We start from the raw sequence: 25721 nt of genomic DNA on the forward strand, positions 1-25721 counted from the left end.
ACCATACTTCTGCAACCCCATACTTCTGACTGAAATTTGAAGATACAGTACCATCTTTTCGTTGTTGGGTGGAGCAGGTGGACTGGGGAAGGAAGTGGATGAGTGGATGAGAAGGAAAGGAAGAAGAAGGTGAAGCTACGTTGCTTCTGGTATTCACTGAGCTTGCAGTGCATCCCGGTCTATGCTTTGATTTATACAACGCTCTCTTTGTATAATTTAATTTTACAGAGAAGGGTCAAAGATGTGATATCACCAATTGTATTTGAAGCTGCGTATTATCTTGGAGACCATATCACGGCAAAGGAGGAAAAGGAATTGCCTTCACTCAAGCCTGTTCTTCGATGGAAGAGAGGGCAGAAGATGGCTCAGAGAAACCAGGTGAGATACCAGATGATCTTCCTGTTAAAAATGGATAAATAACAACACCATGAGAATCTAGGATGGAAAGAACTGCTGTTCCCTTCTTTGTACTCAAGCTCATGTTTACTGTTAAATAGTGGGTAGACATAGCAGACGACGCAGCGATTTCTCCAAAGCAGCTCTTTATTTGTAAGCTGGAGCAGAACTGAACAGCAAACAGCTCAGCCAGCCTGCTTTTATAGGCAGCCGGCTGTCAACATTGTAGCAACAACAACCCAGGGTTTCCCGCCTAAAGTGCCGTATTTTTCGCTTTATAAGACGCACCAGACCACAAGGCGCACCTAGTTATTGGAGGAGGAAAACAAGAAAAAAAAATATTCTGAATCTCAGAACCCAGAACAGCAAGAGGGATCCCTGCGCAGTGAAAGCAGCAATCCCTCTTGCTGTCCTGGCTTCTGGGATAGCTGCACAGCCTGCATTCGCTCCATAAGACGCACACACATTTCCCCTTACTTTTTAGGAGGGAAAAAGTGAGTCTTATAGAGCAAAAAAATACGGTAACTGACATGGACCTGAGTGAAAACTATATACACGATACTCCTGGTGGCCAGGGTGAGAACTTCAATACATAACATTTACCATGCCAAGTAACACCAGATTTAGAAAGGAGATTGTTGCAATCATGTATTTATTGAGGGACAGGCAGTCTGAGAGCTTGCATTCAGTCTTTCTGAGCACTGTACAATATTTCTAATCCTTACTGCTGCATAAGTGTGGTTGCACAAATACCTCGCCCTGCCCCATAACTTGTATTTATTTTTAATCACCACCGTATATTACACACTATTTTTTTAAAAAAAGAAACCTCCAAGCAGATGATCAGAAAGAACTATGATGAATAACATGCTGGGTATTCACTTGCTGCCTATTCAGAAGAGTGGTCTCCCATCTGTATTCCAAATTTCATATAGTTAAAAATAGCTGCTTCCAACTGGTACAAGTAAATGAATCTTAACTGAATCCCACTTTTGCCAGAGGGCAGAAGTGTGTGAGCGTTTCCTGAGGAATGTGGCTACTGTCACTGGGCAGTTTTTCTTATAGCCTGTAATTTCGTAAACCAAAGTCAAATGAAATAACATTAAACATGTTTTTTTTTTGGGGGGGAGGGGAATTGTAAGGTTTGAGACTTGGCATGGTGTTTGTTGTTTTGCTCCACAAAAACTATGGATTGGGGATGCTATTATTATTATGTTTTTGCATTTAGGTATTACCTAATGCAAGATGCCTCTAGGCAAAACTGCACACGACTCTGCAAGGAACAATTTCCTGAAAGACATTAATCAACATCAATGACAACATTCCCACTTAAACAGAGGACTAAACACAAAATCCCCATTCAGAATATTAACATTACTGGCTGAGAAAGATGGCACTCTAAAGCACAAAAAAAACCTGCTACTACTACAGCTAAATCTATTAAGATACTAAAAAGTATGAGGAGAAGGCAAATCTTCATCTGGCATCCAAAGGGTTATAAAGCGAGCACCATGCAAGCGTCCCTGAGGAGAGCATTCCAAAGGGAGGGGGCCAACACTGAGAAGGCCTGCTCTTTTCTTGTCACCACCTGAATTTGAGCAGGAGGGACCTCCACAGATGTCCTTAAGGTCCAAGTAGGCAGGTTGAAAGGCTATTCTAGTGTGGAATCAATTTAGGGTTGTGCCTTCCATTAGGCAGATATAACACCACCACCACCACCACCACAGTGGTACCTTGGGTTAAGGACTTAATTCGTTTTGGAGGTCCGTACTTAACCTGAAACTGTTCTTAACCTGAAGCACCACTTTAGCTAATGGGGCCTCCTGCTGCTGCCGCGCTGCCGGAGCCCAATTTCTGTTCTCATCCTGAAGCAAAGTTCTTAACCTGAAGCACTATTTCTGGGTTAGTGTAGTCTGTTTACCTGAAGCGTCTGTAACCCGAGGTACCACTGTAATTTATTATTTGTACCCCACCCATCTGGCTGGGCTTCCCCAGCCACTCTGGGCGGCTTCCAACAAAGATTAAAAATACATTAAAATGTCACACATTAAAAAACTTGGAGGTGGAAGCCTCAGTCTGATGGTTTTGAGTGTCATGAAAGAGCAGCATGTGGTTATTTGTTTTATTATTGCTGTAGTTTTACAGTCAGGGAGGTGAACGTGTGGGATGTTTCTTCCAGGCCAGACACTGGTTACGGCTCGGCTGCTCCTTATCATACAGAGAGCTTCCTAAGCCAGCACTGCGTCAGGGTTGAGGATGGTGAGAAAACTCCCCACACAATAGGGAGAAGTCCCACAGCAACCAAAGGTTACAGCACACTGTGGAAACTCTCTGTGAGGAAGTGGCTGGGGAGCAGATAGGACGCTTTGTAGACCAGCCCTGATATCATTCAGGATGGCAACAGAGGAATTTCACGAGGGGTAGGGAAGGCAGTGACCAGTTTCGCAGGCATAGCATTGTTCATTATCCTTCAGAACATCTGCGACATGTAGGAGTAAAATTATTTGATGCTGAGAATGTCCTCTGATGTTGGGTAGAGCAGAGGAGAAGTTGTCAATGTTACTCCCAATATGTCCAAGATACAGATCTTGCCTTTATTACAGGAAACTGCTTTCTCCTACCCCTCCCTTTTGGTCTAATTGAATATAATGGTTCCCCCCCCCAATACTTTGGTTGAGTGGAATCCCTAATGCATCCAGACCCACCCACATATACTTGCCTGGCTTCTCATGTTGGAATTCAGTGGTCAGAATGAACCCAAAGTTGGCAGTGAATGGACCCTTCCCATGCCAGGAAAACTAAACATGATCCCACCCAGCTTTGAAATACAATTGGCTTGAACTGGGCTTTCAAATGGTCTGTCCTTTAATGAATCAGGCCTGCATGTGGGAGGGAGAGCCAGACTGATAGGCTTGGAAGTAATTTAGTCATGACTTGAACAAGAAAGTGTCTAGAAGCATTTCTGACTTTGAAAGGTCTGCAGTTAATTAACTTGAGCAACAAAACCATACAGAATGGCCACTGCCTTTATGCTAAATGTGACTTGTGTATTTGCAAAACCTTTCGCTTATGCAGACTGGGGCAGCGGATTTTGGTTTCTCCTTTCTAACAGAGGTCATGTGATTGGCAGGTGGGTTGCTCCACCCACCTATCAAACAAGGCCCTTGCACAACACTTCCCAAGGGTCCAACAAGCTGAAAGTCTTGGCAAAATGCAGAGCACAGAACTGGCAAAGTTGCTTTCTGCAGGGATCAGCTGTGCAATTTAGTTCCCTGTGGGAACTCAGTAGCACGGCAAACCAATAGAGTCAAACTCAGTGCCCATCAACTGCTTTCTGCAGGTTCAGTTGTATGGCCACGTTCCTGTAGCCAAGTCAAGTGCTTATAAATGAGATGTATGAAGTACTTATGCTCCTTTTTAGTGCTTTTGTTCTGGCAATACGCAGCGGTACACAATACCAGCACCTCCCCGCCTTCAAATATTGTGGTGACCCTTGTGGTCGCTTCCACCTCTATGGTTCTTCTGCTTCCTGGAGCTTTCGGTGGGTGTGGAAGAAGGGAAAAAGGAAAAATGTGGGGCAGAAGGGACCTCTGTGAGCCCTTGTGTATGCCACAGGGCAGGTGGCTGTGTCTGGTCAAGTGGCAGACATTTTGGGGGGTGCCGCAGTGCACCCCCTGTGAAAAGGGTGGTGGATTCAGAAGGCAGATCACCATGAACCAGGTGAACACAGGGGGAAAAAGCATTTCTCCTTTTCTGATTTATCATTTATCTCACTGCAGCCTGGTTTGGCTGCATAGGGCTTTGTGCCTGGGTTGCCCCTTATCTGCTACCCAATACTGACCCTTCGCCCCATGAAATGGAACATTTTCCTGGCAGGTTAAGGAATTTTACAGCTGTTCCTGTTCACCTCTTGCAAGAGCATGGCTGCTTTGTTTAATAGAAGGATTCCTCCTTCTACATTTATAGCTCCTGAGGAATTCACCCCCATTTACTTCACCTGCTATGACTCTCGATGGAAGTACTCTGCCCGTTATTTTCTCTTCTTGTAACCTGTTGTCTGTAGTTAAATCCCAGTAAAGTGTTCAGGAATGTTAATTACTTGTGGTCAGTGAGATGAAATCAGGTGCTTGCATTGGGATTCCTGGGATGTGTTCTATTAGACGTGCTTTGCAAACAGCCAAGAGTCTGAGTGTCTGCATTAAAAAGCAACTAGTTCTTTGACTTCTCTAGATGCAAGGAGAAGCTTCCTTATCAAGGAAAGGTGAAGAGTGTCATGTGTAATGCTTTGCATTTGATAAGTTCCAAAGAGGTGCTTTTTATTTATAACTTCCTTTATGAGCCTTAATTTTTGAGGTTTCAAATCTCCAAACTCTCTTTCAGACCATGTGTTAAGGCTGATTCAAACTATCGTTTGCTTTTTAACTTGGTTATGTCAGCACAACTTGACAGTGGCTCATAAGTGGTGTTCCGTGGACCCCAGAGAGTCTGTGGCACCATTCACACAACAAAATCTATCATAGCAATACAGTGGTACTTTGGCTTACAGACGCTTCAGGTTACAGACTCTGCCAACCCAGAAATAGTACCTTGGGTTAAGAACTTTGCTTCAGGATGAGAAGAGAAATTGTGCGGTGGCAGCAGGAGGCCCCATTAGCTAAAGTGGTGCTTCAGGTTAAGAACAGTTTCAGGTTAAGAGCAGACCTCCAGAACGAATTAAGTTCTTAACCCGAGGTACCACTGTATCTAATTTTTCAAAAGCAGATCCTGCAGCATATCAAACAGAGATTATTTGGTCTTCTTGTTTTCCCCTTCCCAGTAACGTTATTTTCTTAATTCTCATAGACTGTTTTTGAGAGGAATTGTCAGTCAGATGATTGTGCCGCTGATCTTAACCTTCAGGGGAAACTATTCCTATCCAGGTGAGTGCCACCTTTAAATGCTTGATTCATTTTGGGGGGAAGATACTGGTTTAAACTGACAGGACCTGTATAATTATGTTTACATGCATAGAGGACACTCTATATTCAGAAAACTCTACAGCTAAACTTTTTAATTCCTCCCTTCCCCAACTTTTTGTTTGCAGGATATTTCATACTGTTGGTTCAACTGCACCCCATGCTTATTCATATATATATATATATATATATATATATATATATATAGATGCTTCTCAGACGTTTCACGTGCTTGGGTATGATTTCTGGGTATGATTTCTCCATTTGTCTCCCCTCCTCATGGTTGAATGTAGTTACTGATACATTTCTGCCACTGCGCCAGCCACGTTGCCCAAACCTGTGTGCATTTGATCACAGGTCTGTCAGCAGCCGGCAGCTGTCAGGGAAGAGAGGAGTGGTGTCTGGGGCCATGTTCAGAATATAACAATAGCAAAAAAGGCAGACGCACAAAATGGGTTTGCCTGCGTGGCACTGCATACGTGAAAAGGGATATGGGCAGCGGGCGGAAAGAGCCCCTCTTGGTTATTAAAAAATAAAGCAGGCAGCAAAGGAAAATGGACAGGTGCCACCCTGGAGCAGAATGGGCAGGCAGAATCTAGCAGTGCAGCTGGAGAGTAAATCCCCCCTGAAGGACTATATAAATGGAATAGCACTCCATGCGGTGCCATGAGAAGGAGGCAGCTTGACCGGGAGTGTTAATAGAAAAAGCAGAGTGGCTGGTCTTCTCGCATGGCTTGTGCATTCCCTGTGGGGGAGAGGCCGGAACAAGACTTGTGCATGGACTGTGTGTTGGTTTATGAAGACAGGGGGAGTGCAAGTGATCTTTGCATGGGAGACGAACTTCTTATAAATGACGGTTATTGATGGGAGAACTTCGAAAGCGGTTTTTCTTCCTCTTTAGCTACCTAAACTTTCCCTGCTCTTGTCATTAAAGCCAGAGTGAGTTTTATTTCCCAGCATATTCCTCTGCCCCACCCCCCGCAAATGCCGACATTTGCCTTTATGGCCAATTGGCACCAAGTATTCAAAGACCCTTTCAGAATCTATCTTCCAGCTGTCATTCATTTGCAATCCCTCTGTACCATGCCAAGCTTTTCTCATTTTTCATTGCTGCAAATAATGTGCATTGGGGGGGTGGAGGGTGGAGCGGAACGCCGAATCCCGAAATGGAAATTGGAAGACTTAATTGCGGTGCAGGAATTCCTTCTCAGTTAGTGTTAGATTCACAAGATGCCATTCCTTTGTTTCTCGTAATAATTACAGTGCTAGCGTTTCTGGAGTCCAAGTATATAAAGTGTGTGGATATCTATAAATAGGAGTTCAGCTCAAGCCAATGTCATTGGATGGATCTGGGCAAGAGAGGTTAATTTGCCATAACTACTTAACTCGGAGTAAGCAGCCTTCTTTTGAGTAAGCATGCATAGGATTCCACTGTTAAATTAGGGGCGCTGTGTTAATCCACCAGCTCCTGTTTCTAATGCAGATAATTGGTGTCTCAGAGATGGAGCCAATTAGTCTGGACTTTGGTTACTTCTGCCAATTCTGGCCAGTGAATTTTGTTTGATAGTGAGATGCATGGACTTGACAGTGGACAGGAGTGGATTGCAGATGAAGATGGCCATCCAACTGTGTATGTCTGTCAGCGCTGCATTATTTCAAAGTATTCCTGAGTGTAATTGATTACACATTCCCATCCTACAACCAGACACATCCAACTGCCCGTATCTGCAGAAGATAAATGGGCAAATCTTAATATTTTAATTTTATTTTTTTTGTCACAGTCTGTTTTGGGGGAAGGGGAAGGTATCTATACATTTTAAATATGTATATTTTGCCTTCATGCCTGACACAACAAAAGAAAATCAATGCATGGTAAATTCAAGATTTTTCTAAATAAACGTTAGAAACATTTATATGCTACCTTTCAGCAGAACAACGAAAACTTAAAAGGTAGCTGAGAAATATAAAATGAATGTTCTAGAAACAATCATATTAGTGAAGCTCGTTCATTAGGATTAGTGCTGCAACCAAGTGAGAGAAATTGTAATTGATCATCATCAGATTTTTAGTTAATTAATTTATTGATTAATTTGCGTTAAGATTAGAGCTGCAGCCTAGTTAAAGGAATTGTAATTGATTAATCATCAGATTTTTAGCTGATTAATCTATTGATTAAATTTGCACAAGTTTACAATTCATAAAAATGCAATCTTTCTCTCTCTAAAAAATTAAAATATTGAGTGTTATTTGGCAGATGAGTTTGCACATTATTTCCCTCTTGTGGGGAAAATGCCAGCTGACTCCAAAAGCCTCATTTAAAAAAATAAAATTGTTTGGGATTGCCTTAACAGTTGTGGAGGAGTTTCCGTTTATTCCCATGCCAATATGTGCCACGCATTTGCCTTTCAGTAGAACTGAGACCCACCCCAATGTCCATTTTTACTGTGTAAAAAAATCCACCCCCCTGTTAAAAACTTGTACCATTATTAATAATGCTATGGGGAAAATTCATTCTTGATGTTGTTTGATTGGTGCAAAACTGGCTCCAGGTTTGATGGCGTATTGGGCATACCGCCTTCTGGTGGGATCCCTCTTTCACTGATAGGCCCCACCAGGCAGTAGCTGTAGAAACTTCCCAAGCAGAGATGCCAACTTGAATAAAATATCAGGGGATGGGGAGTCCCATGCTGCATAATTGATCCCAAGATGCAGCGCGCACACACCATTTGAATGGCAATGCCTATCAACTGGCGGTGGGGTGGCACCCTCAAATATTTTATGGGTGCTCCTGGTGGTGAAGGAACCTTGGTCCCTAGGAGTTGGCTCCTATGTCTCCATCAGGGCCGGATTTAGGTTTGATGAGGCCCTAGGCTACTGAAGGTAATGGGGCCCTTTATATGTCCAGTTGTCCTTCGTCAACAACGAGTTGTCACTGGTTTTTGTGTTTAATATATGCTATGTGGTAATTTATGGACCTAATAGGTATCTAGAGCCATTTGCACATGCAGAATGTAGGCACTCTATACAGTGGTACCTCGGGTTACAGATGCTACAGGTTATATACACTTCAGGTTACAGACTCCGCTAACCCAGAAATAGTACCTCGGGTTAAGAACTTTGCTTCAGGATGAGAACAGAAACCATGCAGCAGCGGTGCAGCGGCAGTGGGAGGCCCCATTAGCTAAAGTGGTGCTTCAGGTTAAGAACAGTTTCAGGTTAAGAACGGACTTCCGGAACGAATTAAGTACTTAACCCGAGGTACCACTGTATATAGAAATGAGCAAACCAGTGATATTTTAGGGAGCAGGCTAGCAGGCGGGGCCCATTACTTACATCATAGGAGCCTACACAACACAAACACTGTTGCTGTATGTAGGTTTTATTTTATTTGTTTTTTATCTTATATTTTGGAAATGTACATCCATTTTTTTTCTTTAATTTTTTTTTGGGGGGGCCCTCAAGAGAGTGGGCCCCAAAGCTATAGCTTGTTTAGCTTATATGTAAATCTGGCCCTGGTCTCCAACGATGGCTGGGTGTAGCCATTTTCATTTCCCACAGTGCCCCAGCGTGCTTGAGCTAGTTTCACTCCAGGGCAGTGAAGGAAATTAAAATTATGTCCAATTGTTTCTGCTGTTGGGGATCTGGGGCAAATATCGCTCTTGATCCTGAGCTACTGGGTGCTCTGGCAGCTGCTGTAAGATGCCAGGAGCTGACTATGCGCCTGGTAGACAGGATAGTGTGGGACTTTGCTCAAAAAACCTGGTCCATTTTTGAACTGGGTCCAACCCGCCCTTAAGTTGTGTCAGATTTTTAAATGGGTTTCATTTTCCGCCAGCCTGATTCCTTCCTTGAGGGGTGGAAATCCGTGCCCTGGGGAGGGAGAAACAGATGGGAGAGACCTCTTGATTTTCATATAAGAAAGGCCCTGCAAGGCTTTTCCTTAATGGAGTATTGGTTTTGCCGGAGGTGTGTGCCTTGGGCTTTTTAGTTTTCTAAGTAAAGTATGTAGGAAATTATAATCTGTGCCTCTAAACCATTTTTTCAGGTATGGGTGTGTGTGGAGAGACCATTTCTGAATTGAGATGGGTTTGTTTTGCCCATCTCTACCCAGAAACAAAACTCACAACCCATTCAGATGCCCATATGAGGAAAAGGAAATGATAAAAAAGTTAAAGCTGTTCTCCACTCCAGTAGAGATGGCAATCTTGGAATACAAGCTCATAAAGTTTACTGTTGGTTGCAATAAAGAATTTGTTGCACAGTAGCAAGTGATTTATGTCAAGAAAAGAACTATACCCAAGCCAGATATTTTTAGCCAAGAAATGTATAAGCGCAAAAGAAAAAATTCTCAAACAGCAGTTCTTCCATTTCAGCTCACCAGGTGACCTTTAAGAATCCCAATTTCAAATTTCATATAAGTTGACTGTATGCAAGGTTAGTAAGCGAAGCTTATGCAGATGCTTAAAATCAAATCTACTGAGTCAGATTTATATTACGAAAAGCCAAACACAACTGTGCATTTATGGTGTTCTGGCTTTCATCACAAATTTTCAGCCTGTGCAATATCAAATGGGCCTGGATTTACTGTTTCTGGAGTTTAAATGCTCTCTTTGGCAAACCTTATATTGCAGGGCAGTATGGCAGTTATGCATGCACTAGGAATTGTACCATCTTCCCCAGGGCCCATTCATTTTATAGCCTTGAGCCATGCCACCAAATGGTTGAATTATTACCATATGTGATGAACAATGCAGAATGTGATCTATCAAAAAGTGTGTTCCTCGAGAGGCAGAAAATAGGTGGCAGACTTGCTACAATTGCTTTTGTGTGCAAGCACAATTTTAGTCATAAAACGCTTAATGAACTCATTAGCCCGCTCAGGACTGCAAAAATGTAGAAGGCTTATCAAGCATTTTGCAACCCCCAGTACTGGTCAAGCACAGTTATGTTTGGATTGCTGGTTCATAAGTTGTGCAAGCTTTCCCTGGGATCAGGTTAGATTTAGAATAGCAGCAAAATCCTGGAGCATCTTTTTTATCTCCTACTTGCACTTTCCAAACCTACCGAAACTTAGAAGTTTTGGAATGGGGAGAGAAAACCTGTAACTTATATTTCTGAACAAAATAAAAAAATTCCTTCCAGTAGCACCTTAAAGACCAACTGAGTTAGTTCTAGGTATGAGCTTTCGTGTGCATGCACACTTCTTCAGATACACAGATATATTTCTGAAAATCTTATTCTCAGGGAGTGCTCAAAGAGATTCCCCACTACTCTTTCAAAGATAATGTTCATGAAATGCTTTGACCATTCTTAACTGTGTTGTGGCTGCTATTAAGACTGTCTCTCCTGAAAATTTCTCCTTAAAGCAAGCAATAGCTACAAGTCCGGTCAGCAGCACTATTTATTTGCAAACATAATACAAAAAGATGCACAGGAGCCAATATGGTATCAAGAATGTCCACATGTGGGACTGAAAACACGATGGAGCAATGTGATGACAACAGTTTTACAGTTAACAGGCAATTCTGAGCCCCTGTTGTTAGAGCTTTGAGTGCTTTGCAGTTGTTGTTTTAAAATCAAATTTATTTGCTCCCCAAAGTTGAATTCTGTCACCAACATTAAGCATGTGAGTTTTCAGGGTCCTCCCTTTTAACTCTTCTAGTCAACTTAACTCCTTTACCTATGGATTCTACAGCTGCTTATATTTTATCACACATCACACATTGTTGGCATATTGTCATTCATATCCTTTGCAACTGTGAGGCCTAGGAGCTGGCATTTTTAAAGGTGAAAGCTGAGAATCAAAAGAAGCTAAAGATTTGTGTGATGCCGACCTCATATGTTTCTACGACCTTAGATTTATTTTTATTTAAAGTCTATAGCAGAGTAAAGAAATCTGAAACCACTTAATCCATTTTGTTATGCCAGTAGAGGTATTGAAATGTTATTGGAAGTTACAAGGAACGTTAGAATATATCTCATGGGATGAATATTGCCAGACTTTCTTGCACTAACAACTTATACATATATTATATTAGTCTGTCTCATCATCATCATCAAACATTTACTGGCATCACTTACAAACATTCAGAATAAATAGGTCAGTGCAATCTTGTCGCCATTTCAATGATACAGTCATTTGCCAAAGGGAAGAAAAGGAGGCGAGCACTTTATTTCACCTCTATGGGTCTCCAGCAAGGGCAGGGTCCTGTAGTGTATTTCAGTGGCAAAAAAATCAAATAGAGGAACTTGGCTTTGTCTTAATACACATTTGTAGTACATCTTACATTGAACATCTGCCTGATAAACAGTTAGGGTTGTTGGAACCACCCAACAATTTCTGTACTGCTACAGAAATTACTACAAATGATATGAATCAAAGCCACAGAAAACCCCACAAGGAAATCCTGCTGTGCACAAAGCAAATGAGTTCGATTTGAGTTGGTGTGGTCTTTTGTTTTGTTTTGTTTTGTTTCTTTTCTTTGGGTGATGAGTCTCCCAGACGAAAAAAAAGAAGTGGAAGGGAAAACGCTTTGAAATATACAGCTATATATAAATGCTCTTAATTAGCATGGAGACAAACCAGAGTGGGTTTTTCTTAGATTTCTAATTGCCAATGAGAGAGAGAGAGAGAGAGAGAGAGAACGAATTCTGTTTTGAGATAGCTAAAGAGTCATGTAACAAAATGTGTCTGTAGGCGTAATGCACATAACTGAAGGAGATAGCTATTAGGAATGGCAACTAGTCTTTTCACTTGCCAAGGCAATTCTCTTGATGACAGCTGATCTGTGATAGGTCTTGCACACCACCAATTTAGTTATCAAGGGTGTGGCCACATTCCATTGACTTAATGGGAAGTTTTTCTTTCAAGTTAACGGCAAAAGCCTATTAACAAGAATTGAGCCAGATGACACCCTAAATGATTATTGTGGCCTTGTGAATAAGCCCTAGGCAGAAACTGCCGTAGCATATTAAATTTTACAGTTTTTAACCTTACAGTTGACTAGCAGTAGTGGATTTTGTTTCGTTTCTTAAGAAAGAAGAGATCCACATTATAGTTGAACTGAACCAGAGGACAGAATTTCTCGATTATTATTGTTCCCTTTGAAAGTCTGCCCTCTCTGCATTTTTGTGGGGCTGTTGAAAGGATGTTGTGGGGTGAGGGAATGGGTTCTTGTTACCTGGACAAGCAAGGAACAAAGAGGAGAGGCACTTTGATTCCCCCAAACAAAGCCCCCAAACAAAGAAGTCAGTATTGAGATCAGCCCCTGAGGAAGAAAATAATCCATTCTGATCACAGGTTTGTTCCATCCCCATTCATGTTGCTCTGTCCTGTTACATGCTTTTTAAAGCAAAATTGCTTGTGAAGGATTGGCCACTTCTGGATCGGCGTTCCAGTCAAAAACAGTTCTCCCAGCCCTGATTTAACTTATCGGTTATACCGGAGCACAAATAACAGCTACCTCAAGTGTTCCAGTTACTGTGTGTTCTTGAGTATATGCTAATTCATGTTGATTCGCCATGTTATTTATACGTAGAGATTTTGTGTACTTGTGCAGTCATCTGCTTAAGTTTTGCCGAAGAATCTGCAGACGACAAATTTCCTTGCCTTTTCCCTGTGCTATTATATAACTTGATTTTCTAAGCACAGATTTTATCACGGTCTAAAGCACTGTTTTGAAGAGCCTAAGGCCCACTGGAATATAAGCCCCACTGGAATGCTTTGACAGTCAAATTCTTGAGCAAAACCTCTTCTAAGCAGAGATAATCTAGACAATATTCACATGTGCACAGAGCAATCCAGACTTAAAATAAGTCTGGCTAAGGAGTTCAGTGGCCATGGGAAACAGCCTCCCCCCTTGATAGGAACTATGCTGCCCACATAAATGCTAATCAGTTAATAAAATAAAACCAATATCCCTCTTTCATTTACTGTTTTGCTTACATCTTCAATTCCTTAAGGATGGTGTGTGTGCCTGTATGTTTGTCTGTGTTCCAATGAAGCATGGGTCATAGAATCATAGAATCATAGAATCATAGAATCATAGAGTTGGAAGAGACCACAAGGGCCATCGAGTCCAACTCCCTGCCAAGCAGGAAACACCATCAGAGCACTCCTGACATATGGTTGTCAAGCCTCTGCTTAAAGACCTCCAAAGAAGGAGACTCCACCACACTCCTTGGCAGCAAATTCCACTGTCAAACAGCTCTTACTGTCAGGAAGTTCTTCCTAATGTTTAGGTGGAATCTTCTTTCTTGTAGTTTGGAACCATTGCTCCGTGTCCGCTTCTCTGGAGCAGCAGAAAACAACCTTTCTCCCTCCTCTATGTGACATCCTTTTATATATTTGAACATGGCTATCATATCACCCCTTAACCTCATGTTGTTGGGTCATGTTGTTCCTTGAACAATTTGAGTTCAACCAACACATTTTGATGACGGCAGCGCTTCCTGTTTAATGAACTGCAGATGCTAAGGCAGGATGGCACCATATTGGTTCATACATCACTGCAGGCAATCCATACCCAATGACATCATGCCCCGGATAAGCAAACAGGGCTCAGGAATTCCCTTGCCAATGGAGAGATTCTTTTTCTTAATCCAGTTCTTACTGAAAGTGTACCTGATTCATTCCAGATGTCCTGAGATTTAATGACTCAGGAAACTGCTGTCTTGAAAGGAAGGCCTAAGCTCAGTCTCCTGTTGCTGTTGTGATGGGGATTAGAAATCCTCTGTCAGACTCAAACCAATGAGGTTTTCAATAAAGTACCCTAAAGCTATGAATCTGATGGCAGTTCCTTCAGTTCAGACATTTAGTTCGTGCTTTCCAAAGAATCCCCCTCCCCCCAAGGGTGGAATACATGCTGTACTTAATGACTACTTTTAAAAATTCCCTATTTTTCATATATTTTACTCTACGAGATAACCAGCAGCTGCAGATAGTGACCCATGATCCATATTCATTGTTAACTTGGTGAAAAATTCTGTGCTTCCCTGTATGTATGGCGATCAGTAGTTTATTGTATATATAGTTCGAATGCTTTTAAACCGGAATAATATTTTTTAAAGTCAGGGGTAGCCCCTCCCCCTGATGCTGTTGAACTGCAGATCCCATCATTCTGAGCCAGAAGATTGGGGTTGATGGGAGTTATAGTCTTGCAATCTTTGGGGCTACAACCTCAGGCTACAACCTCATGTCTACAACCTCAGGGTCTTCTTGGTCAAACTCCATATTCAGAAAGGCATTGTCCTTGCAGGACAAAACAGGTCAGAACCATTGCACGTGTTCTATTTACCGCCCATTTTATGCAAAAATCCACGATAAATATTTAAACCATGCTGAAAGAAAGGTTAAATTGCCCCGACTTCTCCAGGGTTTCCTTTGTACTGAACGGTCATAGGTGCGACATTACGGAGAATGTAGCAACATTTCTGAGAGATGCCATTAAACGACGTCGCTGCAAGACTTGAAAGGCACTTTTAAACCTGATTATGTTTCCTCTTAAAGTATCTCCTTTTATGAACTGGCGCCAATTTTATGTTTTGATTTATGTACTTTTGTATCCTCTGCATGCCAAGGAAGGAGATTGATTGACATGTGGTGGGGCTGGCACTTAATTTGATGGGACTGGGCTGGCAGTGAGGTTGGGGGTGTGCGGCTGCAGCGGTGGGAGAACTGGATTAGTGGTGGTGCACTACTGCAGCCCAGCACCAATGCCAGTATCATAAGGATGACTCTGTGGCTCTTCCTCACCACGTGTGCCACTACTGATGCTCATGTCACAAAAACATGAGGGATGCATTTCTTTTTTTTTTTATAGAATATTTATTAAAGTTTTCACAAAGTAATACAATGTAAAAGAAAAAACAAAAAACAACAAAAATACAAAAATACAAAAATAATTAAAAAGCAAATAAAATTTTCATTAGTTATTTTCTTTTAACTTATTTTCCAGACCTCCTCATACCTCCCTTTCTTGTATTCCAATTCATATTGTTAGTTCAGCAAATCCTCACCATTAGTTTTTACTTATTTCTAAGTCTTTTTTTTCATATCTCTTAAATATTACAGCTGGAAACCACTTAGTTTCTGTCCAACATCAATCTAACATTCATTAATTTTACAGTATTTCTGTAAGTAGTCTTTAAATTTCTTCCAATCTTCTTCCGCCGACTCTTTTCCCTGGTCTCAGATGAGGGATGTATTTCTAATAGCTGTGTTATTATCAGTAGCCTTGAAATCAATTTTTGATGGAAGGACTACATCTGTTCCATGAATGAATGAAATGTTAGAAATGTTAAAACCCACCAAAAGCACCAAGAGGATGATTTGGAGTGTACTTAACCCTTTCGCTGCCTGCTGCTTCTGCACTTCAATTATCCTCCAGTACGCTTCCATGCATGAGGTTCCATGTATTTGGACAGGCATCATGTAGCTGTGTCTTCAGTCAGAATTAAATTTTTTAAAATAGAGGTAAATCTGAGCTATAAACACCCTTTGACAAAGGCACTCAAGGCAGGGTGCCCCTCCCCACCCCACACACCCAGTCTGGCCAGTTCAGGCCTTCTGGGATCAGTCTAATCCATCCTTTATCAACCTTGAGTCCCCAGATATGTTTGGACTACAGCTCCCATCATCGCTGATTGCTGGCCCTTCTCAGCAGGGATGATGGGAGCAGGGGCGAACGAAGGCTAACCGACAACCGGGGTGGGGCAAACCGCCGGCTGTGCATGCGTTGCACCACTACTTGTGGCACATGCATGGCGTTGCTACGTATGACGCATTCGTGGCATCGCTATGTAGGGGGCATGTGCAGCGTCACTACATACGGCGCATTCATGTGACACCACGCAGGCGTTGTACATAGCAAGTTTGCTGTCGGCGCCACTCAAGGGCCATACGGACAGTGGCGGAATCCTCTGCTCGTGGCTGCAGATGCGAACGGAGGATTCTCCACATCTGGCTGCAGTGGCGCAATGGCCGTTTGTGCCGCTGCACCCGGGGCGGTGGGGTGAGCACCCCACGGGGTGCCTTCTTGTCCCCCCCAGACACGGCACCCCAGGTGGACTGCCCCCCGCCCCCCTTTGAGACACCACTGGGGATGGGAGTTGTATTCCAACTACATCTGGGGATCCAAGGTTGAGAAAACCTGGCTCTGATGCCGATTTAGAGAATTGCAAAGAAGGCATCATCTGCAAGCACTCACTTTTGCCTACAAGAGGTCCAGCAGTGCATCAACTTGTGCTTTCAGTTACTGCTTTTTGTTCCTACAGACTCCACGATAACCCCAGATAGTCACAGCCTCCTTATGATTGACTCAGTCAAGCAAGCTGCTGCTGCTGTAGAGGATGCAGTGATGTGAAATGGCATATCATGTCTACAATGGCTTACGTTGCTTTATTGACAACATATGTACAGTGGTGCCCCGCAAGACGAATGCCTCGCTAGACGAAAAACGCGCAAGACGAAAGGGTTTTTCGTTTCTTGAGTTGCTTCGCAAGACGAATTTCCCTATGGGCTTGCTTCGCAAGACGAAAACGTCTTGCGGGTTTGCTTCCTTTTTCTTAAAGCCGTTAATACCCGGGGAATCCGCGCTCTGCAAGACGAAAAAATCGCAAGACGAAGCAACTCGCGGAACGAATTAATTTCGTCTTGCGAGGCACCACTGTATTCTATTCTCTTTTGCTTTCTTTCTTGCAGTTACAGTGTTTTAAGGTTAATGTTCAGTTTGTATGCAATACTATCCAACCCTCTTCCTCAAGTGAGCTCAGTGTGGTGCACGTGGGGCCAGTCCATTTTTCTCATTCATTTCAGTGCACAGTAACTGCACTGATGGTGGATGAAATATGATCTCTGATTTGCATTGTGGTCTCAAGTAATGCTTTTGGCCTGGCCACACAGTGACTGACTAGGAGGTGAGCCAGACACCTCATTCTTGTCTCCCTATAACAGGAGAACTCTTTTGGCTTGCGGTTTTTTTCAAGTGAGATGTCACGTTTCTCTACTGCGAATTGAGAAAAGATGGGAAGGAGTAGAAAAGGGTTAACCTGTTGTCGTTTCTGTTCACAGCGTGGGTGATAAGGCTCCCTATCTGGCTTTGGGAGCCGTGAAGAACGTTTCCCTGAACATCACCATCTCCAACATTGGGGACGATGCCTATGACACGAACGTTGCCTTCAACTTCTCCAGAGAGCTCTTCTTCATCAAAATGTGGCAAAAAGTAGGAATAGCCGGTCAGCCTTGGGGACAGGCAATGCTGTATTTTTGTTAATCTGAAGTCATGAGCTTGGTCTTCAAGATAAACTATGGAAGGAAATGGAAGGAAAGTTTCTTATCTCATCCTACGCCCCGCAGTCACCTCTGACCCCCCACATCACGGAAAGAAGGTTTTCTGTTCTCTCCTCTCACAACAGCTCCCCACACCCTGCCCCATATTCCTCAGTAGGGTCCTCCTGAACCCCCAGAGAGGTTTTTCTTTGGGGGGGGGTCCAGGCTTTTTGGGGGTTCCTCAAGGAGAGGAAGAGAAGGAACTTTCCTTTTGTTACCTTCTATAAGTTAATTTATTTTAGGTTTCAGACCATGGAGATTAGCGGAGTTTTAACTGCTTTCATTTGTCCTAGGGGTGTAAAATCAAGGGAGCTTGGCTCTCCTATTTATCTTTATTAAGCTATTTTACAAATAAAAGCTTCTGTGCAGAAGAAGCTTTCTGCAGCTTCTTTCTGTTCTTAATATTCTTGCAGTCACTGGTTTGATTGCGAGAGCGAAAAGAATTCTCACTTGATTGCCCAGATGCTTTTAGCTTTCTTCTTGTATTGGGATATTAAAAACAGCACAGCATTATTGAAAGCCTTTTTTAAAAAAAGCAGTTTCCAAAACAGTCTAGGAAGAGAGTTCCAAAGTCTGGGAGCAGACTTACACACCCCTCTTTTTGTCATCTGGGTGGCGCTGTGGGTAAAACCTCAGCGTCTAGGACTTGCCGATCATCAGGTCGGCGGTTTGAATCCCCGCGGTGGGGTGCGCTCCCGTTGCTCGGTCCCAGCGCCTGCCAACCTAGCAGTTTGAAAGCACCCCCGGGTGCAAGTAGATAAATAGGGACTGCTTACTAGCGGGAAGGTAAACGGCGTTTCCGTGTGCTGAGCTGGCTCGCCAGATGCAGCTTTTCACGCTGGCCACGTGACCCGGAAGTGTCTGCGGACAGCGCTGGCTCCTGGCCTCTAGAGTGAGATGGGCGCACAACCCTAGAGTCTGTCAAGACTGGCCCGTATGGCCAGGGGAACCTTTACCTTTACTAAAATGATACAATTTACAAAATGTAAAACCTAAATTAAACCTCCCAAAGTTTGATGACGTATTGAGAAATGGGGGAGGGAGAGAATCTTTACTATCTCTTAATTATTTCATTCAGCTAACCTCCCCTGCTTTTCAGCTGCAAGGAGGCATTAGCTGAGTGAGATAACTAAGGATACAAATCTGCAGCTAACATTGCCCCTTTGACTCTTAGTGATTTCAAGTGACTCCAAGTTCCCTTGATTCTTGAGAGCTATAACAGGTCCCACCCATCAGTGAAGGTATGCTGTGTCTTCCACGTCCCACTTTACATATTTCTTTTTTTCCAAGTTTTTTATTGATTTTCAACATTTCAACACATAAAAACATAAAAACAGTCAACAAAAACAGTCAACATATTTCTTTTGCTGCACAAGCGCATCCCTAGAGACAAGCAGACCTGTCCACCTCAACAACAACATCATAATGGCGTTGTGTTTAGTGGTCCTATGTAAAGCACGTTTCCCCTGAAAAAAGCAGCTCGCTCGGATACTTTTAGCAGCTGCTCTGTTAATGAACACGATGCAGCAGGAGAGGCCCATCTTTCCCCCATATTGCCACCTGAAATTCGTTCTCAGCAGAGGTAAACCTCAGAATCAAGACCACCCTGGCTGCCAGGTTTATAATCTCCCTCGGATAGCCCTCCTGATATACAGTAACCTGCCATGCATCTCGGTTTGTTTTTTCATGTGCCTGCTAAGCGCTGCTTAGTAGATTAAATGTAATATGCTTTCATCTGGTTATTGTAACTACGAGAAGTGAGGACAATAACTGGCTCTTTGTTTCAAATGGCTTATGTAAACTCCCGAAAATGTATATTAGGTGCATGGACACTGAATATCTAATGGTAAGATTTAAAGGACGAAATATGCCCCGGCTCAGTAATTATTAGAGTAGCATTTACTTTCCACGCAAGTGTTATTGTTGCTGGCTCTCATTTCCTTTAGACTCTGAAATTTCATGAGCCATGTTAATAGGATTTCTGGGCAAGCCCCCTGTTCCTCTTCACTGGGGTGAGAAAGGGCACGTTGATATTTAAAAGACTTCATTTATTGAGCTATTTTGATTCCACACTGCTCTGTAGCCAGCCAGCATCAGTGCCTTGGCCAGAGGCTGAAAGATCGCTTTCCATAGGCTTAAGGGACAATTAGTACTCAAACTGTGCATCATTATAGAGAGGATTCTTTGAGGTGTTCTTTCAAGTGTGCCTGCTTATTAACCTTGCATCATTTGGTTAGTTGTCCTAGCATTGCTATTTTAGAAATGGCCATCTGTGTGGCAAATGTTCTGCAAGGTTAGTTGTCAGTGGATATTTCATAAATAAAGAAATTTCCCCCTCTCCCCCACAAAAAAACACTTTATTTAGAATGCTTCTATACTCTTGGATGGTTGCTACTGTACTGATCAATATACAGTTGTACCTTGGATCTTGAAAGCCTTGGCTCCCGAACAAATTGGCTGCTGAACGATCGAAACCTGGAAGTGAGTTTCCGGTTTTTGAATGTTCTTTTGGAAGCCGAATGTTCAGTGAGGATTCTATGGCTTCTGATTGGCTACAGGAGCTTCCTGCAGCCAATCAGAAGCTGCGCTTTGGTTTTGGAAGTCGAACGGACTTCCAGAATGGATTCCGTTCGACCTCCAGGTACAACTGTATAGGAAGAACACATTTTGAATGTGTATCAGAAGTGTATAGTAGTGGATCTGGATACAAACCAAGTCCAACTTAGGTTCCACTGAAATCAATAGGATTCAAATTAGTCATTGATTTTTATAGTATCTAAGTGACTAGCTTTGTCTCAATCCAGCCTATGGTCAATTTGAACAGAAGAACATTTGGAGGGTGGGTGGGTGTAGTGGGGTGAGTCCTTTGAAAATAAACCCAAAGAAATGAAAAAATGTTAAGCAAAGAATGCTGAGTTAATTTGAAGGATTTTCTCCGCTGTTCTCCTGGTCTTCTTTGCACACTTTGGTTTTGTAGTTAACAATTGGAGTATGTTATTACTCAAAACAGCAGGACATTGTCTTGTGGAAGGAAGTTTCACTGAAATCAGTGATACCCTTCCAAGCAAATTGGGATCCTAGACTCTTTTGAAGTCAGGCTTGTGTTCTAATGAAAGAGCCTAATGTTAATGACCTCTGTAGGTCATTAACAACAGACAGCTTTTAATGGCCTCCTTCTTTCTCCTTTTTCTGCAGCAACCGGAGGCATTGACCTCTGGGCTTATTTTCTTTGTAACAAGACCTAGAAGTTTATCGGTTTTTATTAGAAAGGAGCTGCATCTTTCACACCAGAGAGTTTTGCTTGCTTTTAAGAGTGGCGGTTTGAGATGGTGCTGGAGATAAATGACACCCTGAACTGAAATCCCAACCGTATGATAATGATATATATTGGAAATGGGCCTCACCCAATTACATGTTCTGTATCAATATGCCTTAATGACAGGGACTGCTCAGTAATTCTCCTCTTTCATTTGCTAGCTCATTTAGACAATTTGGTAGGAACAGGTTCTGAAAAGCAAACTGCCCTCTTGTTAAGAACATTTTAAAAAGGAGATGTTCCCAGTCCTGATTTGCTTATTGAAGTCACCCAGGATATCAACTGTAAGAGTTGCAGAGTCAGACTTAACATTTAACTGGAATTTTAGACGCCCTTATTATTATTATTTTATTAGTTATGTCCTGGCTATAAGCAGTGGCGTAGCATGGGTTGTCAGCACCCGGGGCAAGGCAAGTAATTTGCGCCCCCTAACCCGTGGATTTTAGTAGGGGCAGAGAGCTGCGAGTGCGAGCGCCCCCCCCATGTTGTGCCCCGTGCGGCCAGCCCCCCCTGCACCTCCCACGCTACGCCACTGGCTATAAGTACTGCTTTGTCTAGAACAGGGGTCGGCAACCTAAGGCCCATGGGCCAGTAGTGGCCCATGAGGCTTATCTAACCAGCCCATGGCAACCCTTGCCACCCCCCACCCACCCAACGCCCCCTGTTCTTACTGGTGCGGTGCGGGAACCAACTTCTGGTTGATGGTGCCTGTGCGCATGTGAACAGGTGCTCCTCCTACCCGGATGTGTGCTAGAGATGATGGACAGACCGTTGACTGGCCCATCCTTAGATAAAGTTGCCTACCTCTGGTCTAGAATTTGGGTTCTGAACTAGCAACCTTCCTTGACTGAAGGCTAAGTTGGGTTCCTGCCTAGTGGAACTCAAAGACTGGATACGCATTGGCAGGGATGCTGTAGCATCATGCTTCGCTGACGCTGCATTAAGCAGTGGATTGGACTCTCATGTTTATAAAGATGAACAGAGAAGAGGGAAAGAGTGTGAGCGAGGAGAAGTGAGCAAGCCTGTTGGGGGTTCCTGGTACACAAACCATGGTTAGCCATTGGCCAATGACTTCTTCCCAGAGGTGTCCAGTGCCCTAACAGCAATCCTGCTGTTTTATTTCAGTGCCTGAAGCATTGATGGCACTGCCGTGATCTCTGTGGCTTGTGCCAGCATGGGGGGAAATGCTCCTCTCTTTTTTCCCTAGATGCAAACATTTTAAAAAATAAAGTATTCTCAGACTCTCCTTCCCTAAGGCGCTCTATCCCCAGCAGTTTCGTAAGGGGAAAGTGAAATGTACTCAGAGCAGCTTGGTATGTTTTTGGAAATGTGATAGGGTGCTATAATTTTTCCTTTGGTGGACTCTCAGTAGGTTACCCAAAAGAGAGATGGAATACTTGGCCAGTTTTCTCATTGGTGAAATGGCACGTTGAGGCAGTGTTTCAGTCCATATGTGCCAATGACGATGAGTTCCTGCTCCGGAAAGAATCCAAAATTGCCATTTTGCAAAAGCCTGTTGCAGAGATGATGAGCAGTATGTTAGATGGTCCATGGGACATTTACCATAGTGTCTTTCAAGTAAAATCTGAAGGCAAGTGGAATTTGGTTGAAGGTGGCGCTGTGGGTTAAACCACAGAGCCTAGGGCTTGCCGATCAGAAGGTCGACGGTTCGAATCCCCGCGACGGGGTGAGCTCCCGTTGCTTGGTCCCTGCTCCTGCCCACCTAGCAGTTCGAAAGCACCTCAAAGTGCAAGTAGATAAATAGGTACTGCTCCGGCGGGAAGGTAAACGGCGTTTCCGTGCGCTGCTCTGGTTCTCCAGAAGTGGCTTAGTCATGCTGGCCACATGACCCGGAATCTGTAGGCTGGCTCCCTCGGCCAATAAAGTGAGATGAGTGCCGCAATCCCGGAGTCGGTCTCAACTGGACCTAATGGTCAGGAGTCCCTTTACCCTTTACCTTTAAGTGGAATTTGCTTATGGGTAAAGGAGCTATCTCAAGAAGGGTGTGTGTGTGTGAGAGAGAGAGAAAGAGATGGGATCATGATGGGAAAGACCTGGAGTGCAAGGAAAGTGGACCAGTAGCCCAGGTGAGGAACTGAGCCATTGTTTGGCCAGTCATTGGAAGTAGTTTCTTTGTGGTTTCCACAGGATAAAAAAACCAGTCAGTTATCAGCTCATGGAGGATTCTTGTCTCAAAGCAATCATGAACAAGTAACCAAACATTAAAGTTCTCATGAAAGTGATAAGCCCATGGCTTCAGAGTACAGGTGGGCGCTTTTCCTAACAAAAGCCAGATGTTGCTCTTGCCTAGTCTTCTCATGAGTAGGACTGTTATTCTGTGAAGGAGTTTCCATCACCCCTGCCCCCAGGTTCCCACTTCAATAAGAACTAGGCTTAAGTCTGGCCATGTAATACAGTATCATTTGTATGTGCTACAAACACCTTTGAGCCTTCTGTGTTGAAAAAGCTTCCAATAAAAGCTATCGCCTGATGGTAAATGGTTCAAGTCATAGCAGCCTAGAGTGGATTCAGTTATTTGATTTTTAAAATGCATTAAATTTTTAAATGCAGGCAGATTATGAGAATGGGTAATCCTTGTAATCAATCAAAACATATGCTATCATGCTCTACATTGACACTGCAATTCCAAACCTGCTTACTTGGGAGTAAGTCCAATGGAACTGTGTGGGATTTATCTTTGGACAGAACTAAATAGGATTGTGTTCGAGAACAGAGTATTTTTATTACATTCTAAATGTTATCTTCAAATTTTAAAATGAGTGGTCAGCCTCTTAAGATTAGAACTGATACTTTTTATAATTATGTTGATAACATGTCATGTTGCAAGGTAATTAAAAAGTTGCCCTAGCAAAATCCCCCCCCCCATTTGTGCAGCTGCTACATGTACTAGAGCCCTAATGTTGAATGCTTGGCCATTCAACTTCAAGAGTTGTATCTGTTTCGCTATCCCATTTTAGTTACTATCTTTCATATGTCTCCCATCAGCCTAACAGAGGTGACACTAAATCCATTTGAAAACTATGTAGTTACAGTGCAGAATCATTAGGCTGCTGAGTTATTAGAAGTGGGCAGAAATGGGTTAAACTTCCTCGCAGCTTCACAGTAATAAAATATGATGCTCAGTTGAGAGATTTGGCTTTTTTCCAAATGCTATGCATTTTGCATGATAGACTTAATTAGACACATCTACAACTGAAAAAACCCAACCCATGTCTCAGCAGGTATTTTTGAAGAAGTATGTGGCTAATTCATGTACAACAGACCCGCCAAGTGTCCCTATTTCCCAAGGACAGTTCCCAGATTTACAGAAGCCATTCCTGTTTCTGATCCCGGAATGTCCTGCTTTTCCTTAAAGGTAAAGAGACCCCTGACCATTAGGTCCAGTTGCAGCTGACTCTGGGGTTACGGCGCTCATCTCGCTTTATTGGCCGAGGGAGCCGGCGTACAGCTTCCGGATCATGTGGCCAGCATGACTAAGCCGCTTCTGGCGAGCCAGAGCAGCACACGGAAATGCCGTTTACCTTCCTGCCAGAGTGGTACCTATTTATCTACTTGCACTTTGATGCGCTTTCGAACTGCTAGGTTGGCAGGAGCAGGGACTGAGCAACAGGAGGTCACCTCATCTCGGGGATTCCTACCGCCGACCTTCTGATCAGCAAGCCCTAGGCTCTGTGGTTTAACCCACAGTGCCACCCACGTCCCTCTACCACATCCCTCTTTTCCTTAGGGCGCCCCTATTTCCATCAGAGGGTATAGATTTTTGCGACCCTCTGAGCCAAGGAGCCTTTAGAATACAACTGAAGGCAGTCCTATATAGGGAAGTGTTTCTTATGTTTAATGTTTTTTATGTTTTTATATACAGTATGTTGGAAGCCACCCAGAGTGACTGGGGCACCGCAGTCAGATGGGCAGGGTGTGTATGTGTGTGTGTATAAATAAAATCAATCATGGAATAGGACGTTCCTATTTTAATTGAAAAAACGTTGGAGGGTATGTGTACACCAAGCTGCAGAATGAAATAGGATGGACTGTACCACTTTATATTAAAAGTGGGCCATACCAGTTGCAAATATCCCGTTCCATGTAATGAAAATCTGCCTGCAAATAATCTGAAGTGGTACAGTCTGTTCTGCTGCCTCATCCTGCTGCATTGTGTAGACCAGGCCTTAGAACACTGATAAAGAAAGACTTGGCCTGAAATGTTATAGCAATATGACATCCACATGCACAACACATAACTTCTGGTCAATCCATAATCCTTGTTGTGGTAATTCCAAAAAGGTCTCTTTTCCAAGTTGGACATGCCACCGTGTAATTTGGGGCATGTCTGTTTTGTACAAACAGGCCTGATTTCCTGTCTTACGTGCTCTCATTCCATTTGGTCAGGCATTTACTCCTTAGGAGAGATTTAAGGGTTTTTATTTAACAGATTCAAAGGTGCAGTTAAGAAGATTTGTGGTCTCCGTATGGAAAGGGATGTTCTTTTCTACGCTCCACGCAGTTGCCCTCATTTATCTGAGCTTATTCTAGGGAAGGAGGTGGTTTTCTACACGAACACATAAACAACCCTCATCTTATTTCTAATATGTATAGTCATTTTTGGCCATAACTGAAGACTGATTTATACAGGAAAAAGGCAACAGCATAGGATCACTGTGTCATTCATTCAAGCACTGCAATCTCCTATTCCTCTGCTTATAATTAG

At 43.1% G+C, this 25721-nt stretch overlaps 1 protein-coding gene across 1 annotated transcript in view; it reads left to right on the plus strand.

The window, feature by feature from the left end:
• The window catches only part of ITGA9 (integrin subunit alpha 9), a 241922-nt gene that overhangs the window by 148289 nt on the left and 67912 nt on the right, over positions 1-25721 (plus strand). Inside the window, exons 16-18 of the mRNA XM_081834755.1 lie at positions 229-378; positions 5239-5315; positions 17422-17572. Of these exons, the coding sequence (XP_081690881.1) occupies positions 229-378; positions 5239-5315; positions 17422-17572 (378 nt within the window). The remainder of the gene's footprint in view (positions 1-228; positions 379-5238; positions 5316-17421; positions 17573-25721) is intronic.

This window comes from Podarcis erhardii (genome assembly GCF_964252035.2).
Source record: "Podarcis erhardii genome assembly, chromosome: 12".
NCBI lineage: Eukaryota > Metazoa > Chordata > Lepidosauria > Squamata > Lacertidae > Podarcis > Podarcis erhardii.